Source organism: Plecotus auritus (genome assembly GCF_963455305.1).
Source record: "Plecotus auritus genome assembly, chromosome: 8".
Lineage (NCBI taxonomy): Eukaryota > Metazoa > Chordata > Mammalia > Chiroptera > Vespertilionidae > Plecotus > Plecotus auritus.
Window position 1 is genome coordinate 79,343,704 of NC_137782.1, and position 19,957 is coordinate 79,363,660.

The 19,957-nt window shown below is 41.5% G+C and overlaps 1 protein-coding gene across 4 annotated transcripts in view; it reads right to left on the bottom strand.

Annotated features, from left to right (window-relative positions):
- Positions 1-19,957, bottom strand: part of KIF16B (kinesin family member 16B) — a gene marked incomplete at its 3' end in the record, with an annotated part of 439,094 nt that overhangs the window by 382,777 nt on the left and 36,360 nt on the right. For all 4 annotated transcript variants that reach the window (XM_080683869.1, XM_080683868.1, XM_080683867.1 and 1 more), the window contains exons 4-9: positions 12,688-12,804; positions 10,478-10,575; positions 9,646-9,755; positions 2,289-2,431; positions 697-865; positions 381-512 (exon numbers count right to left, since the gene is read on the bottom strand). In XM_080683869.1, the coding sequence (XP_080539995.1) occupies positions 381-512; positions 697-865; positions 2,289-2,431; positions 9,646-9,755; positions 10,478-10,575; positions 12,688-12,804 (769 nt within the window). The remainder of the gene's footprint in view (positions 1-380; positions 513-696; positions 866-2,288; positions 2,432-9,645; positions 9,756-10,477; positions 10,576-12,687; positions 12,805-19,957) is intronic.

Below are 19,957 nucleotides of genomic sequence, written 5' to 3' on the forward strand. Positions count from 1 at the left end.
TTTAAGAAAAGGTAAAGATGTGGAGAGTTTATCAATTGACCTGGGTTATTTTTACTTTACATCCCTATAATGATTTTCTTCTATGAGTTAGTGAAGTAGAAGTTTCTATCTTGTACTTTAAGCAGAGAAAAGCTGAGAATTATTCTGCGCGTATCCCAGCTTGCATAACCATGAACATGGGAAGTTTATGGAACCAGCAAGAGGGAGAAAGAGTAATATGGTACTGCAGACTAGGGCACAGTTAGTGGTTTTCTGCATGATAGAAAAACTATTAGTTTTTAACATAAAAAGATGCTATTTCCTAATGAGACTCTTTAAACTTAAATATGTAATTAATTCACACGAAACACTATGTTGAGGAAAAGAACTTAAATTCTTACTGGCAATCATGATAGTTTTAGAATTTCCTCCAAGGCTGTCTTTTAACAACCACGTCAAAACAGAATCCCTGTAAGGCACAAAAACTTGCTTCTTCTTTACAGAAGGGTTGGCTGCATCCTGAGATAAATCAGCTGCAGGGAGGCAAAAAAAAAAAAAGGAAAGGAAAAGAAAAACAATTATTAAAGATTTTTCCTTCTGATTTGGCTTCTGAAAACTTTGAGGATATAACCTCAGTTTACAACACAAACATAATTGCTTTGGGCTAACACAGGACCACAAAGAATAAGAGGAGGCAGGAGACAAGTGTAAACCTACCTAAGGCAGAAATGACATTGCCCAGAGTCACAAGGGACTTGTTAATGTTCCCCCCTTCCTTCAGTCTGACCCCCGTGGCACCAGTGGCATCAGCGCGCTCACTTCCAGCAAGATCGACCAAGTGGATCTTACTCACAGTTTCACATGGCATTTCAGAATCAAATTTTGCCTGCAGCAACACATAAAAGCAAAATTGAAGAAGTATAAACTTCTCTGATGTTGTTAATTATACAAATGCTAATTATTTTCCACTCCTATGATCTCTCAGCATAGGTGTTGTTTTTTATTGTTCCATTGGCCTTCTCATAAAAATTTCCAAAAGTGAACTGAATATCATATGTGACTCCTAAATTTTCTGAAGAACTATTCCATTATTCAAATCAGTCAGTGTCTCTCAGCAAAGGCATACTGAGTCTGACTGTAGCGGAATAGGAACCTAGACACTGAGGGGCACTCAACAAAGAAAAATATAAGTAAACAAATAATTAGTTTTGTTTTCATCTAGAATCTTCAACAATCCAAGCAAGCACAATGGCTCTCCAAAATAAGACAAATGTAGACAATTAGGTTAAAGATCATTTGACCATTATTTGATGTTCAAACTTCTGTTTCATAAATTATAACAAAATGATCATCTGAAATACTGTATTCCTTGATTCTGATTTTTACCAAAATTTTACTTTTCGAAAGACTTTTAACTTACACTTGATAGTCTGAACCAAAATGCTAAATAGAAATCACCATGTTTTGACGGAAATGTAAACCCGTTAGAAATTGAGAATGGCCAGATCCTACTCTGCATTAAGTAGAACGCAGGAGAAAAACCAGTGGAGTAAATAAAAACCAAAGGTCTAGCAAAAGGTAAAGATGTGGAGAATTCATCAATTAACCTATGAGAATTTTTTCTTTTCTTTTCTTTTCTTTTTCTCTCTGAAAATGCTACCTTTTTGTATCTGGTGTGTTCAATGGCTAATATAAGCCAAGACATCTCCAAACTCCTAACATACTATTAAGCCCTGAGAGGACCTTACATTTTTGCATTCATCTATTTTACCAACCTAGGTGTTAAAATATTTGCCTTCAATAATTTCCAAACATATTCAAAATGCCCTCTACCCCCTGACCAGAGTGAATTCTTACATTAATATTTTAAAATGTTCCTTGTCCTTTAATATCATTCTAATAACCATAATCAACATTGTGGGGTGAGCTCTGTGGAGCAATAATGCACCCCAATGAGTTACTTACATTGGCCTCCAGCTGGTTTGACTAGGAATCCATTATCTCCTACAGAGCTTGCAACATGAAACTTTTGCTTAATTAAACACAAAGCAAGACTTCTTGTGTCTTGAACAGGGCAGAAGCCTGCTAAATATTTCTTAGGAGTAGACATCAAAACATTTCAAATTTCTGTGACTGTAACCACTGAGAAACTCAGGACAGAGCACGTGCTCAAGTCTAATTAACAGGAATGTGACGGTCACCTTTGCCTGCTGCTGCTCAAGGTTCAACAATGATGGGTCCTCGGCTGGTGCTAATCAGCAGGTTAAGACCTCAGGGACGCAGCCAGCTGTTCCCCGAATCTGCCTTACCTGAGTGAACTTGATGGTAAAGATGGCATGAGACCTGCTACTGACGTCATTCATCCCAGTCGCTGCGGTGGTACGATTGATATTTCCTGCATCCATAAGTTCTTCTACATCACCGTAATTCTGTACTAAATGTTTTGATAAATCTGAAAAAAAGGGAGTGAAGCAACCTTCCTAATATATAGTAAATGGAATAAGAAATCCACCTCTATGAAATAAAACACAACTGGACATATCTGTTGTTGGCAGATCTTACTTGTTCCTATAGTTTATAACACACTCAGGAGCTGAGCCTCCTGGGATCAAGTCCCAGCTCTGCTGCTTGCGAGTAGACTTACATGGTTATGGCCAAGTCACATAGCCCACCATGACTCAGTCATCTGGTCTGAATAATGCATGCCTAATACAGGATAAATGTTAGCTATTATCATCAGCCTCATTAGCATCAGTCATGGCACCCAGAAGAGAAATGTAAACACTAACTTCAGGCAAAACCAAAAAGTATTTTTTTAAATCCTCTTTAAAAACTTTTTATTCATTTTCTTGGAAACATCCTTATAATTCCAAAGTCAATACTACAAAAGGTACACTGTGTAAAGCGTGTCGCCCTACCCCTATCCTATAACCCATCACCCATGTCCTCTTCTGTCAGGCAACCCAATGTTATTAGTTCCTCCAGACCCTTCTAGAAATAACCCATACACATACAAGCATTTACGTATTTTAAAAACATATTTTTCCCCTTTCACACAAATGGCAGCATACCAAAAACACAGTTCTGCATCCTGCTTTTTTCTATGTAATAATATAATGAAGAATATTCTGTACCAGTTAAGGTGATGCCTCATTCTTTTTTTTAATTTAAATTCTTTATTGTTAAAAGTATTACATATGTCTCCTTTTCCCCCCATTGACCTCTCCCCGACTGCTCCCAGCCCCAGCACATGCCCTCGCCCCTCCCGCTACTATCTGTGTCCATTGGTTATGCTTACATGAATGCATACAAGTCCTTTGGTTGATCTCTTAACCCCCCCTCCACCCTCACCTGCCTTCCTCTGAGGTTTGACGGTCTCTTTAATGTTTCTATGTCTCTGGATCTATTTTTGTTCATCATTTTTATAGCTTCTAGAGTATTTGACTGTATGTATGTGCCATAACCAATTTAACCAGTTACCTATTGAGATTACAGAGGTAGTTCATATTTTGTTTCCAATTACAAATAATACTGCTACAAATAATTTTGTACACAGGTCTGTTCAAGTATGTGCAAATATTTCTACAGAATAAATTCTTAAGAGGTGAAATTGCTTGATCAAAGCACATTTGAAATTTTGATATATACTGCAAAAATTGTTCTCCACAGAAGGCAATTTACACCTGGCAGTAGCGATGTACAAAACTGTGTGTCTCCCATCACTGTCATATCAGGCTTCCTTACATTTGCCAAAGACAGGTAACAAATGTAATCTTGAAGAATATTTATTTTGCTTTTCTCTGACTATAAGTGAGGCTGAGCATTCTTTCCTCTATCTAAAAATCATCTGTGGGAGAAACCAAGATGGCGGCATAGGTAAACACCTAAACTTCTGCCTCGCACAACAATTTCAAAACTACAACTAAAAGACAAAACAGACATCATCCAGAACCACAGGAAAGCTGGCTGAATGGAAATTCTACAACTAGAAGGAAAGAGAAAAGCACACGGAGACTCAGAGGAGCTGCAAAAGGCTGAGGTACAGAGGCGCGCATGCGCAGAGAGGACTGGCGGCTGAGTGCGTGGCTGGCTTTCTCAAGCGAGAGGGAGATGGAAGCTCCCGACTGCGCTGAACTCAGGTTCAGGGCAAGACCCTGGGGACCCAGACTCATATGGGGGGGAATCTGGACTGTCAGGAAAAGAGAAAAGCACACTGAGACTCAGGGGAGCTGCAGAAGGCAGAGGTCCGGAGGGACACGCACGCAGAGAGGACTGACTGCTGAGTGCGCGGCTGGCTTTCTCAAGCGGGAGGGAGACGGAAGCTCCCAACTGCACTGAACTCCAGTTCCGGGCGAGACTCTGGGAACCCAAACTCATTTGGGGAGAAACTGGATTGTCTGGCAATGGGTGAAACTCGAGGGCGACTTTCTCTCAAAGGTGCTTGCAGCGACTACCGTGGGACACTGAGACCCAGAGGCCTCATAGGGCAGGGCTCATGGGAAGCCAAGGCTGTCTGCTCCATCCTGAGACTCCGCCCCACCCAAGCTGAGCACAGACACTTTTGTAATTTTGCAAGTCTTGTCTCATAAGGGTGTCTCCAGCACAGAAGTTCTCCCAGCGTAGACACAGCTAATCTCACAGCCAACTGGCCTGGAGGTCAATTCCTCCCAGTGATACCAACAACAATTAAGACTTAACTACAGAAAATTGCTGGAGGAGAGAAACCAAGATGGCGGCATAGGTAAGCACCTAAACTGCTGCCCCGCACAACAATTTCAAAACTACAACTAAAAGACAGAATGGACACCATCCAGAACCACAGGAAAGCTGGCTGAGTGGAAATTCTACAACTAGAAGGAAAGAGGAAAGCTCACAGAGAAGGAGCGGCAAAGAGCTGAGGTACGGAGACACGCGCGCACAGAGAGGAAGGGCGGCGGAGTGCCTGGCTGACTTTCTCTGGCAGGAGGGGGAAGGAAGCCCCCGACCACTGAACCCCAGTTCCGACTGCACTGAACCTCAGTTCTGGGAGAAATCCTGTGGACCGAGGCTCATGCAGGGGGACTTTGGACTGTCAGGTAGAGAGAAAGGCACACAGAGACTCAGAGACTCGGAGACTCAGGGGAGCCACGGCGGCAGGGGTCTGGAGGCGCGAGTACTCACAAAGACTGAATGCGGAGGTTGCCACAGGTTTTCCCTAGCAGAAGGGAGTCAAAAGCTCCTGAATGCACTGAACCCCAGTTCTGGGCGAGCCCCTGGGGACCCACGCTCTTATGGGGGAAATCTGGACTGTAAGGCAGAAACTCGGGAACCGCGGAAGGCAGAGGTCTGAAGGCGCACGCGCACAAGGGCAGGGAAGACGGGAAGCCAAGACTATATGCTCCGCCCTGAAACTCCACCCCTTCCAAGCTGAGCACAGAGGCTTTTGCAATCTGGCAAGGCTAATCCTATAAGGCTGTCTCCAGCACTGAAAATCTCCCAGTGGAGACACAGCTGATCCTCACAGCCAACTGGCCTGCAGGTCAATTCCTCCCAGTGATACCAACAACAATCAAGACTTAACTACAACAAGGCTGTACACACAGTCCACAAAGGGGTGCACCAAGAGTGTCCACCTCAGGTTAACTGGGGAGGCCGACCCACTGGGCCATATAGGAAACCTAGCACACAAAGCCACCCTACCAACTTAGGGAAGCAGCGAAAAATGGGGAGACGAACAAACAGATCACAAACGAAAGAAATGGAGGAAAACAAATGACTGGATATAGAATTCAAAACCACGGTTATAAGGCTTTTCAAGAATATCCTAGAAAAGGCCGATAAATATAATGAGACCCTCGAAGATATGAAAAAGGACCAACTAGAAATTAAACATACACTGACTGAAATAAAAAATATTATACAGAGACCCAACAGCAGACTAGAGGACCGCAAGAATCAAGTCAAAGATTTGAAATACAAAGAAGCAAAAAAACAATCAACTGGAAAAGCAAAAAAAAGAAAAAAGAATCCAAAAAGTTGAAGATAGTGTAAGAAGACTCTGGGACAACTTCAAGCGTACCAACATCAGAATTATGGGGGTGCCAGAAGAAGAGAGAGAGCAAGATACTGAAAATCTATTTGAAGAAATAATGACAGAAAACTTCCCCCACCTGGTGAAAGAAATAGATTTACAAGTCCAGAAAGCGCACAGAACCCCAAACAAAAGGAATCCAAAGAGGACCACACCAAGACACATCATAATTAAAATGCCAAGAGCAAAAGACAAAGAGAGAATATTAAAAGCAGCAAGAGAAAAACAGTTAATTACCTACAAGGGAGCACCCATACGATTGTCAGGTGATTTCTCAAAGAAACTATGCAGGTCAGACGGGAGTGGCAAGAAATTTTCAAAGTGATGAACAGCAAGAACCTACAACCAAGACTACTCTACCCAGCAAAGCTATTATTCAGAATGGAAGGTCATATAAAGAGCTTCACAGATAAGAAAAAGCTAAAGGAGTTCATCACCACCAAACCAGTATTATATGAAATGCTGAAAGGTATTCTTTAAGAAGAGGAAGAAGAAAAAAGTAAAGAGAAAAATTATGAACAACAAATACATATCTATCAATAAGTGAACCTAAAAAACAAGTGAATTAAAAATCTGAGGAACAGAATAAATTGCTGAATATAATAGAATCAGGGGCATAGAAAGGGAGTGGACTGATAATTCTCAGGGGGAAAGGGGTATGGGGGATGCAGGAAGAGACTGGACAAAAATTGTACACCTATGGATGAGGACAGTGTGGGGGGCGGTAAGGGCTAAGGGTGGGGTGGGAACCGGGTGGAGGGGAGCTATGGGAGGAAAAAGGAGAAACAATTGTAATAATCTGAACAATAAAGATTTATTAAATAAATAAAAAAAGACTTAACTACAACAAGGCTGTGCACACAGTCCACAAAGGGGTGCACCAAGAGTGTCTACCTCAGGTAATTGGGGAGGCTGACCCACTGGGTCCTATAGGACACCCAGCACACAAAGCCACTCTATCAACTCAGGGAATCAGCCAAAATGAGGAGACAAAGAAACAGATCACAAATGAAAGAAATGGAGGAAAGCAAAACGACTGAATATAGAGTTCAAAACCACGGTTATAAGGTTTTTCAAGAATTTCCTAGAAAAGGCTGATAAATTTAGCGAGACCCTCAAGGATATGAAAAAAGACCAACTAGAAATTAAACATACACTGACTGAAATAAAAAATATACAGAGACCTAACAGCAGACTAGAGGACCACAAGAATCAAGTCAAAGATTTGAAATACAAAGAAGCAAAAAACACTCAACCGGAAAAGCAAAAAGAAAAAAGAATCCAAAAATATGAACATAGTGTAAGGAGCCTCTGGGACAACCTCAAGCATACCAACATCAGAATTATGGGGGTGCCAGAAGAAGAGAGAGAGCAAGATACTGAAAACCTATTTGAAGAAATAATGACCAAAAACTTCCCCCACCTGGTGAAAGAAATAGACTTACAAGTCCAGAAAGCGCACAGAACGCCAAACAAAGGAATCCAAAGAGGACCACACCAAGACACATCATAATTAAAATGCCAAGAGCAAAAGACAAAGAGAGAATATTAAAAGCAGCAAGAGAAAAACAGTTAATTACCTACAAGGGAGCACCTATACGATTATCAGCTGATTTCTCAACAGAAACTATGCAGGTCAGATGGGAGTGGCAAGAAATATTCAAAGTGATGAATAGCAAGAACCTACAACCAAGATTACTCTACCCAGCAAAGCTATCATTCAGAATTGAAGGTCAGATAAAGAGCTTCACAGATAAGAAAAAGCTAAAGGGTTCATCAACACCAAACCAGTATTATATGAAGTGCTGAAAGATATTCTTTAGGAAGAGGAAGAAAAAGAAAAAGGTAAAGATAAAAATTATGAACAACAAATACATATCTATCAACAAGTGAATCTAAAAATCAAGTGAATAAAAAATCTGATGAACAGAATGAACTGGTGAATATAATAGAATCAGGGGCATAGAAAGGGAGTGGCTGACAATTCTCGGGGGGAAAGGGGTTTGGGGGATGCAGGAAGAGACTGGACAAAAATCGTACACCTATGGATGAGGAAAGTGGGGGGGAGGTAAGAGCAGAGGGTCGGTGGGAACCGCGTGGAGGGGAGCTATGGGAGGAAAAAAGAGGAACAATTGTAAAAATCTGAACAATAAAAATTTATTAAATTTTAAAAAAAAGATAAATTATCCCATCTAAAGGTTAGAGAGTAAAAATCTATAAAAAAATAAAAATAAAAATCATCTGTATTTCTATTTCTGTGAACACTCTTCATTCATGTTTCTACTTGGTTGTTGGACCTGTCCTTATTGATTTATAGGAGCTCTTTATATATTAGAAAAATTAGTTCTTTGTCTGAAACTGGAATTGAAAACATTTTCCCCATTTTGGAATTTTCTTTTTACTTTGCTTATGGTATTTCTGCCAAGTATAAAATTTTATTTTTTTACCACTTAAAATTTAACACATTTATTTCATGGTTTCTGGGTTTTAAGTAAAAATTATTTAAAGCCTTCCCTTCTCCAAATTTCTGGAAATAATTAACTTAAAAACCCATACTCCCCCAAAGTTTGAATAGCAAATTTATTAGAAACTAAATCCCCATGTGTACCTACATAAAATTCTGGATGTTTTACCCTGTTTGATTATTCTGTCTCTTCACAAACCAGCTTTATAATATGTTTTAACATTGGATAATACGTTAAAGGGAAAATCTGAAGCACAAATAGGCTAACTCTATTAACAACAGTAGCTATTCCACACTCCACAAAACAAATACATAATCACACACCTTACTTTGGGCATAAAAGGCAAAAGTTCAATTGGAAATTTAATAAAATGCAGATGGGGTCCTATTGGTGCACATGATATCTGCAGGTTAAAGTAATAACTATAACAGAACATCTTCAAATCCATGACCAGTTCTCCGCCTTCCCTCCAAAAAGACACACACGAAAGACGACAGCCACACTAAAGCACATCCCTGTGTGTGATTCTGACAGGCCAGCCATTACTCAGCCACCTCACTCAGAATAAGTGAAAGCCTTTTTTTAATAAGAAGAGCATTAAATCCAACCTATTTTTCAAGTAATTTTTTAATAATTAGCAAGGGCCATCCCCTTACCCATCTATACTCGTGACATTCCTCATAACTGACTGTGATAGCTATCAGAACACCAATGCTGAGAACCTCAGCACAGGAAACTCTGTAAATGACCTTCTCAAAAGGCAAGATGTCTCAGAATCTCCTTATGGTCAGGCTACATTGGTGTCAGTAAAAATATACTGCCAAAATGCAATGCCATTCAAAAAGACAGGTTATAGGGTTACTGATCTTGCCTAAGAACATTGGAAAACAATTTCCAGAGAGTTCTTAAAGCCAGAGGAAATCTATTGGCAAGCCCCAGAAATCCAGTAAATGCCCAGTGAAGTACAAATTCATTAAATAAACATTATGTAGTAACAGCAGGCATTTTTGCTATAATAAACTGCCAAAATAAATAAAATTTTTATATCTCACCATTATCCTACTTTTTTCTTTGAAACTATTATTTTTGAACAAATTCCCAAAAATAGGGCTGTGAAATATTCATTCTTACCCTCAACATAAGGTCCTTCTTTTGGATGCTCCCGGACTCTTAAATTGAAGGTTTTGGATGACTTCCGCCTAAGTAGATCTCGCACACGTTCATTATAAATCTCTAAGTAGCTAAAAATTTTAAATAGAACTGAATTCAGAAAAATTATTTCACATATTAATAGTAACAGTAATAACAGCAGCAACATGCATTTATGGGTGCTAATGATGCATCTGGTAGTACGTTAAGTGTAATATGTCATTTAATCCCAACAACAACTCAGAGGTAAGTGGTACAATTATCTGCATTTTATAGGTTAGGCAATGGAGCTTTACGGTGATTTAGACAACTTGTCCAAGGCCGTACAGCTACTGAGAGGTCAAGCACACTTGACTGCTACATCTGTTCTCAAAACCACTGAAGAGCCTGGCTCCTAGGAAAGGTTTAATTTCAAGGAGGAAAAAATACACCTCAATCATGCAGACTTATTTAAAGAGTACATTTATAGTGATCCTACCAACATAAAGAAAAACACAAACCATACTCAGCTAAAAGAATAAGGTAAGTGAACTGGGTATACACTTACTCAAAAGCTCACTCCATTTAAGCAAAACATCCAAAAATGAGTGTTTCTGACCAATCTGGGTTATTTCTACCAGCCTCCCAAATCCTAAAGCAAATTGTACTCAAGAAAGTCACTGAAAGTAAACGAGTTTTAAGGTTGATGTCCTACTACCAACTTCAGGAGAGGTAGAGGCAGATTCTCCCTTCAGAACCCAGAGATGTTATGTATTCCGGGTGCCTAAAGGCAAGCTCCAGCCAAACTCATAGGCACTCAGGCCACAGGCCCTACCTGACTTCAGTTCGAAAAGAGGCTTCATCCCATCTGGTGGTTTCACTTATCCGACTGAAAAGCCCTTCACATATCCGAGGTATTAAGCCAGAATCGCCCTGCAGTGGGAAAGAGGGAGGGCAACAGCTGTCACTTGAAACAAAAGCAACCAAGGATGACTGAATATGTAGGTTGCTGGAGGGGACTTAGACTCAAGGTCCGCAATCCACTGGGAAGCTTACCACCCAGTGCTCAAGTCACACCATTTCCCTCCAGAATTGCTTCCTACTCTCTGAAATAAGAGAACTGAGCTTTCTAATTTCTATGCACTGAGATTATGGTAATATGTGGTTAGCAGCTGTTAAACAGTTAAATCATGGCATGCAAACATAAGCAAACAAGAGGGTCTACAGCTATAGAATCAATGTTAAAAATCAGATCTATAACCAAGGAAGATGAAATTATTTTGATGCACTAATCCCTACACTGGCCTTCCCAGAGAGAAAGAGCTTAATACAGTGTATTACTTATACAATGGGGGCATGATCAATAATTTGCATGTTCTGTCAGCATTAACAAGCTGATGAACATCAGATCGATATGAAAGATGAGGCAAAATGTTGTTAGAAAACAAAACTTCAGAGCTTCAATGTTTTCTTCTGAAGTCCATCCCCATCTTTCCTCAATCCCCCACCCACCCCTCCCAAAAAATAAAAGAGATCATAGCTGTAAGATATTTATTTATACCATTAAACCAGTACAAATTCTTACCAAGAAAAAATATAAAACCTTTACCATATTGTAAGTTCTTACTTTACAAAACAAATTTTTAAAAATACACAAATAGTACTCAACTGTAAGGTCAGAGCAAATAGTTGTAATTTATGAGTACTTTATAAATCTTTCACTTACAGAAAATAGCTCCAGGGAAATTTAACTTTTAGATAAGGTTTTTTCCAAAGGCACAGTAGGAGAGCAGGAAGAGAAAATTAATGATAGAAAGCAAATGCGTCTGTTTGTTCTTCCCTATTTATTCTTCCCTGCTTTTCAGCAATGGGGACTCTCCTCACAGCATCATCTACTAATCTTGTCAAGGAAAAACCTGGAGTCAGAAGTCAAGACACATGTACTGAAATACTGTCATAGGGAGTGACCCAGCCTCCTGACTGCACTGCTACTTCCTTGCACCCCAACCATTAGTATTAAAGGCACCACTGTGCCGCCAGCAGGAGCCTGCGGTCCTCTGCCAGTATCTCTATCTAGAACAGGCCACAGGCCTGAGAGTCAGTGAACAGTTTTCACCAGGACATAAGAAAAGTAAAACATAGCACTACTAGATCTGGAGAAAACACAGACAAGATCGAGTTCCTGCAATAATGCCTAGTTGTTTTTTTGTTTGTTTTTTATATATTTTATTGATTTTTTTACAGAGAGGAAGGGAGAGGGATAGAGAGTTAGACATTGATGAGAGCTAAACATCAATCAGCTGCCTCCTGCACACTCCCTACTGGGGATGTGCCTGCAACCAAGGTACATGCCCTTTACCGGAATCGAACCTGGGACCCTTCAGTCCGCAGGCCGATGCTCTATCCACTGAGCCAAACTGGTTAGGCCAGGGCCCTAGTTTGTTGTTGTTTTTTGTTTTTTGTTTTTTACTCCTCCATATTTTGGGGCAAATATAACTCTAATGTTTATTAATTTATATAGCATAACTACTAAACTCTACATACTGTGTTTATAACCATATACACTCTATATAAACCAGATCATTCTAATCCTTTTTATGTATTTGTTTGATTTATATAGTACCTTTCTACCAGAGTTAGATTTTTTTTTTTTTTTTTTTACATTTTTCTTGGGGGAAAAATGTTTTAAATAATTTTAAAAAGAAGAGAGTTCAGTAATTTTATTCAAACTGTTCTGTTGGCAGAAAAGAAGAATAAATTACTTAAGGGCCCAGTACACTTTTTTGATAAGATTATAAAGCCTTTAAAAATGGAAAATGAACTGAGGCTTGATCCATTATTCATGCTTATAAACTTAAAACTGTTTCTAATTTAAAATCTCTGAAAGGACATTGAGTCCAACTTATTACTGAGTTTTATCTTATTGCAGAAGAATGATCAGAACATGAAAAGCAAGTTAGTACAGACCAAGCAGATAAAGAGACAATTCTATCAGCCCAAAGAGAGAGAATGAAAAATGTTCTTCCCATAGTATAAACAACGTACAGAGTTTCCCATCATCGTGTATGACTTTCCCGATCCAGTCTGTCCATATGCAAAGACACAAGCATTATAACCTTCAAATGCAGACTTCACAACATCTGTGCCAAGGGTTTTGAAAACCTGAAAGCCACAAAAACACAAAAGATATTACCATGGATTTTAATAAAAGCCCCTTCAGTGCTGACAATATTCTTGAATGCTACTTTTATCCCAGAAGGATTACACCACATAAATAAATCACAGAACAGTTAACAACAATATGTATGTGTACCCCAGTTTTTAATGAAAAGGAAAGTTTTTTAAGCAAGCAAAAAGCAACTCCCATTTTTTTTACTACTTACATTAACAAAAAACTCCTTTAAGTAAAAAAATGTAAATAAGGCAAAGTGACAATTATATACAGAAGCAAAGATAATTTAAAAGCATGATGATTTACCATTTCAGAATTAAATAAACTTATAGTTATTCATTCTATCAGAGCTTCCAGAAACTAAATATTCAAAACCTGAAAGTCACAGCAGCCAGAAGTTATGCCCAAACTATGCCAAATCAATGCCATCATTTTAAGGCTATTCATCAAAGCAAGTGTCTGAAGGTGGATGAGGCAAAATGGCTGAGCTTCCCAGAGTCAGTCCAGATGCTTTTTTCTACTTGGATGTTTGCCCACGATGGAAAGGACATGAAGCCGAGCTGTGTTGGGCCTGTGTACATTGTGTCTGCTGTGCCATATAACTGCAGTGGACACTCTGGGGTGAAAGACAAATATTTCACCCAGAAAACTGATATAAATGAGGCAAGTCAAGATGTGTGGTCATCCTACTCACACCTGCCTGGGAAGTGGACCGAGCAAAGCTCTCCAAATCCCCACAGCCCTCATGTTGCCCCACTCTCCTGGATTATCACACAAAGGGCACATAAAGCACCTCCCTGCTTTAAAAACAATGCACATCAGCCGCTGCAGAGATATCAACAGAGGGACTGCGATCAGATCCTGTCAGAGCCAGAGAAAAGTGAGACACTGCCCTGTGGGGCCATCACAGTCCAAGGTGGGAGCCTCATCACCTTGGAGTGCCCAGACCCATCACCTCCCCTGCAGGGAGCTAGGGCCCTCCGGTGGAACACCTACCTCCTAGAAAGGGCTACTACACACTGGCCATCTCCAACTCAGCTCCACAGAAACCATCCTGGCTAACAAAGGCCTGTCATCCAAGGCCGAGACAAATTACAGTCAGCTGGACTCCTGCTGGCTTCAGCCACCATTTCCCACCATTTTGTTTGGACTTTGTTTCCTCAGTCTTGTCCGTCATTTCACAAATTATCATTTCAATCGAGTCATGTCCACAAATGACCAGTCTCATTCATTCTGAGTTCATGCTTACCATTTCGGCTTTTAGGAACTAATGTTTTCGGTTATTATTTTCAAATTATGATGACTCACACAACTCCCAACTGTAATAGCAGCTCACACTGTGCTCATGTATTTGGCCTCATAAAAATGCTACAGGGTGAATAGTGTTGCTAGATCTATTTTTCAGGGGCAGAGGTTAGGTCACGGGGCATGCAGAGTGAGTGGCAGAGTTAGGATTTGCCACCTGGACCTTCTAACCTAAAAGCCTCTGCATCTAAAGGCTTCATAGCCATGGGTCCTCTTCCCATACCCTGGACACCAACCACAAGGCCCCTATCCTACCTGGAAAGATGCCTTTCCCCATTCTCCTCCACCACCACCACCACTCCAAATTCTGTGAAGAAGTGGAAGCCAGGAATCTCAGGGAGACTCAGGGCTCCAGACCACCCTCTGGTTTTCACCATGATAAATGGAATATGAGGAAAAACTCTCAATCTTTCTTCAATTCTCTCTGATTAAACAGAAGGAATGCATCATCTTTACCATTTCACAGACTGCCAATGGATAGGAAGAACAGCCTTCCATAAAGTTCCCAAAGAATAAAGGAAGACGCTCCTCTCGTTCTTTTGTCTGGGCTAAAACTAAGTCATGGAAAATATCATGTTTAAACCAAACTCAAGTTATCTAAATGAAATTCTTCCCTAGGGTTAAAATCCACACCCACCATTTTGCTACTACTTTCTTTTCCCCAAAGCTAACTCAGGTGGAATTCTCTGACAGCCGGTGGAGTGGCGGGGTTAGAGCTGGTGGACATGGCTGTAAAACGAGCCTACACAGTGCAGATCTGGAGGCGCTGAGACCCAGGTCTGGCTCAGTCTCAAGTAATCCATCCAAAGTTGGTTGGGACCCAGAGAAGCAGCCAGACATTGCCCACATCTCCCAGGTCCTTGGCAAGGAAAAGAGGAACCCATCGCAGCTCCCACAAAGGAGTTATTTACCATCATCTACCACACAGGGTAGGGAGGGAAGGGCTGCTTTAAGAGACTGCTTTCCCTACTGGCATCAACCCCACTGAGAGCCTCCTTGGCCAGATTATCCAAAAGCCACCTTCCTCCTTGACTGAGTAGACTTTATAGCTGATTTCCAGAGGAATCCAACTTATCACAGGAACTCACTTTAGGGAAATTGCCCACAAGAGGGCACTGTTAAAACAAAAGACTTCCACCCAGCTTGTCAACTGGGAGATTTTAGGTTTCAAGTTTCTCCAGAGGTGAAACAAGGAACAGGTTGTGTGAGATCAAAGCCTCCCTCTGGAGTTTTGAAGAATCATTAAGAAAATTAGACCTTATTTAATGGACTTTAATTTACATGAGTTTAGCTTTAAATGGCTCACTGATTATTTTTCCTGAATCTAAAATGAATTTGGTCATATTGATATTTGTTTAACATTAGGGAAACGACTGGAACCAGAATAATTTGCATAATATATTTTCTCAAGATGTCTTTTTTTATTTTATTTTATTGTTTTAAATTTTCACCCGCATTTTTTTATTGATTTTAGAGAAAGAGGAAGGGAGAGAAAAAGAAACATCAATGTAAAAACATCAATTGATTATCTCCATATGCGCCCTGACCAGGGATCAACCACAACCTAGGTAGATGCCCTGACCAGGAATTAAGCCTGTGTCCTTTTGGTGTTCTGGACAATGTCCAATCAACTGAGTCACTGGGCCAGGGCGAGATGTCTTTTCTTTTTTATTATTGAATTTGTTGGGGTGACATTCGTTAAAAAAATTACATAGGTTTCAAATGTATAATTTTATTATACATCATTTGTATATTACATTGTGTGTTTACCACCCAAAGTCAAATCTTCTTCCATCAACACATATTTGACCCTCAGTACCCTTTAGTAAGGCCTAACTCCCTTCCCTCTCGTAACCACCATATTGTTATCTGTGTCAATGAGTTTTTGTTTATTTTTCTTGTTTGTTCATTTGTTGCATTCAGTTTTATATTCCACATATAAACAAATCATATGGTTCTTGACTTTTCCTATCTGACTTATTTCACTTAGCATGATATTCTCAAGATCCATCCATGTTGTCACAATTGGCAGTATTTCATCTATTCTTATGGCTGAGTAGTATTCCATATTATATATATCTCTTCAGATCTTATAAACTTTTCAAAATACCTTTATATTCAAATGAAAAAAAGGAGGAGGAGGAGGAGGAGAAGGAAGCAGAAGAGAAGGAGGAGGAAGAGAGGGAAGAGAAGAGGAAGAAAAAGGAGGAGGAAGGGGAAGAAAAAGAGAAGAAGGAATAGAAGAAAGAGAAGAGGAAGAAGAGGAAGAGGAAAAAGGGAAAGGAAGAAGATTAAGATGATAAACATCATGCTAAGTTTGCATCTTCCCCGGCTTATAGCAAGAATACAACCTGTCAGCTCAATTCCTGTGCCAAGTATGGTGGCATGATAACTTTAGTCAATATTTGACACTGAAGCCACTTTTAAAACAACAGCTATTAAAATTAGGGATGAAGGCCCTGGCCAGTGTGCTCAGTGCTTAGAGTGTAGGCCCTTGCACGAAAGGGTCACAAGGATTGATTCCCAGTCAAGGGCATATATCTGGGTTGCAGGTCGATCCCCAGCCCTGATCAGAGTGCCTGAGGAAGGCAACCAATTGATGTGTCTCTTTCACATCAATGCTTCTCTCTCTCTTTCTCTCCCTCCCTCTCTGCCTTTCACTCTCTCTACAAAATCCAATGAAAAATTACCCTTGGGTGAGGATTAACAAAACAACAACAACAACAAAATAGGGATGAGGGAAGATTACCTTTTAAGAGTTCTTAAAAAATAGGAATTTTCCTACATCTATGCTGGTTTTATTAACACCTGGTTATACTAGAAAATAGTGTTTACTAACATATTTCATGGCTTTTTTAGTTTTGTAATTTAATGGAACAATCTCAGCTTATTTCAGAGAGTTGAAGAACTCAAAGCATCTGAGAAGAACATTGCACACACACCTGAACCATGAAAATCATCCTTATCAGCTGAAAGCTTTCACAATCTAAAATTATTTTGAAATTCTGAGCATTTATTTTTATCTCCCAAAACAGTAAACCACCAATCTTAACTCTTGAGGAACGCAAAAATGTCATACGTTTCTGTAATTTAGCCACCATCCGCAAATGAGTTCTTTCAGTCAGCGAATGTTTACTGAGTGTCTCCAGTGTGCCAGGCATGAAGTCACACACCACTCTACTCTCTGTCCCTAAATGGCCTCAAATTCAAGTTAAATAAGAGGGATATACAGCTGCTCATTAAGTAAGTTAGAAGTGGAGACCTTCATGGCTCCCATCCTCTATTGAAGACATTCTTAAGACTATAGAATAAACTATTTTCCCTTAACAAATTCCCCCATACCAGTCACTTCATTCCCATTGCTATATTAAAGCTGAAATCTGGATTCCAATATCTATAACATTTAATTTCTCACCAGACTCCTAGCTACCAACACTGATTAATCCAATTACCTAAATACCAAAGTTATTGTCACTCACTCACTCATTCATTTATTCATTCAACAGGGCTGCCCTGTCCATCAGTCATTTAGAACACACCAATCCTTTCTTATTCCCTAGAGGCCCAGTGCACGAAATTCATGCACAGGGGGTGGGGGGTGTCCCTCAGCCCAGCCTGCACCCTCTCCAATCTGGGATCCCTCTCACAATCCAGGACTGCTGGCTCTCAACCACTCGCCTGCCTGCCTGCCTGCCTGCCTGCCTGATTGCCACTAACGGCTTCTGCCTAACAGCCTGGTCACCCCCTAACCAATCCCCTGCCAGCCTGATTGATGCCTAACTGCTCCCCTGCCAGCCCAATTGCCCCTAACTGCCCTCCCCTGCTGGCCTGGTTGCCCCTAACTGTCCTCCCCTGCAGGCCTGGTCGCCCCCAACTGCCCTCCCCTGCAGGCCTGGTCCACCCCAACTGCCCTCCCCTGCTGGCCCTGTCACCCCCAACTGCCCTCCCCTGCAGGCCTGGTCACCCCTAACTGTTCTCCCCTCTAGCCTGGTCATGCCAAACTGCCCTCCCCTGCAGGGCTGATCGCCCCAACTGCCCTCCCCTGCCAGCCTGGTCCCCCGCAACTGCCCTCCCCTGCTGGCCTGATCGCCCACAACTGCCTTCCCCTGCAGGTCTGGTCCCCCCCAAATGCCCTCCCCTGCTGGCCCTGTCACCCCTAACTGCCCTCCCCTGCCACCTGGTTCCCCCTAACTGCCCTCCCCTGCAGGCCTGGTCACTCCCAACTGCCCTCCCCTGCAGGCCTGGTTACTCCCAACTGCCCTCCCCTGCAGGCCTGGTCACTCCCAACTGCCCTCCCCTGCAGGCCTGGTCACTCCCAACTGCCCTCCCCTGCAGGCCAGGGTCCCCCCCCAATTGTCCTCCCCTGCAGGCCTGGTCGCCCCCAATTGCTCTCCCTTGCAAGCCTGGTCCCTCCCAACTGCCCTCCCCTGCTGGCCTGATAGCCCACAACTGCCCTCCCCTGCTGGTCATCTTGTGGCAGCCATCTTGTGTCCACATGGGGGCAGCCATCTTTGACCACATAGGGTGGCCATTTTGTGTGTTGGAGTGATGGTCAATTTGCATATTACTCTTTTATTAGATAGGATACCAGCCCAGGATCTCAGCTCTACCACTGTCAAGTCAATTCAGCCTATGAGCTCCAGCAAGTTATTTGAGCTCACTGTGTCTCTTCGACAAAGAAAAATGGAGCTACAGTTTACCTCATCTGGTTCTTGTAAAGATTAAGTGAGACAGTGTACTTGAGCACCAAGCAAACTCAAGCAGCATCGGTTCAACTTTTCTCTCCTGGTGTCTCTTTCATACCAGGCACTTCATGTCTCTTTACAGCTCCCATTCTCATTGTCCTTTCTATATTTCCCTGATGCTGAATCGACATCTTCTGGATACAATCACTCCAGTCCTCTCCTTTGAACAACTTATCTATGTTCACAACCTATCTTCCTCCAACATTTACATTGCCTCAGAAAGCCAATCCCTTCCACAACCCATTTGTAAACCAACTCAATTTCTTAAATGTTAAGGTGTGTGTAAATAACTTGGAGATTATGCTCAAAAATGCAGTTTTGGATTCAGAAGTCTGAGATAGGTCCCAAGATTCTGCATTTCTGATGTGCTCCCAGGCAAGGCCCATGACTTAGGTGCATGTACACATCAAATTGCAAGAAACCAGACAAGATGTCATCACATGAATTACTACTCAGGACACGATGAAATTCTTATCCTTGTTTAAACATGTGAAGACCTGAAGTAGTTAACAAGCCAAGAAGAGGCCCAGCCATGAAGCCCATTTTCTCCCACACACACATTGGTGCTTCTGTATCCCCACTCGGCTCAAACATCCTTGTTGACCACCTAGGGAAATACCCTTGCTCTTCTGTTCCATGAAATGTTGCTATGACAGCCTCCTGGGAGGATCACTGAGTCTGTTCTCTCTGCCCATGTCATATCTACATTTTAGGCTATAAAAGCCTCAGGAGAGGTTTCTTGGACAAATTCCAGCTTTACTCCAGGTTCTATAAATATTTTGGACAAATGTTCTTTCTTTCTAGAATCCTTCTTCCCAGAACCTATAATGATCCGTGATAGATCGTCCCTCCCCACAACTGGTGGGCGGAGTTATGATGTAACCGGTGCTGGGACATCCCTGAGACATTCAACCACCAATCAGTGCATGCCAAGTGCCCTGGGCCCCACCCCTTCCCGTTCTGCCCTGGGCCCAACCCCTTCCTGTTCCTCCCCTCAAAAGGCATGTTCACCGCTGCACGTGCTGCTGTCTCTCCCAGCCTGGCTGAGGTCCTTCTTCTTCTCCTCCCCCTCCTCTAATCCTGGTCTTTCTAC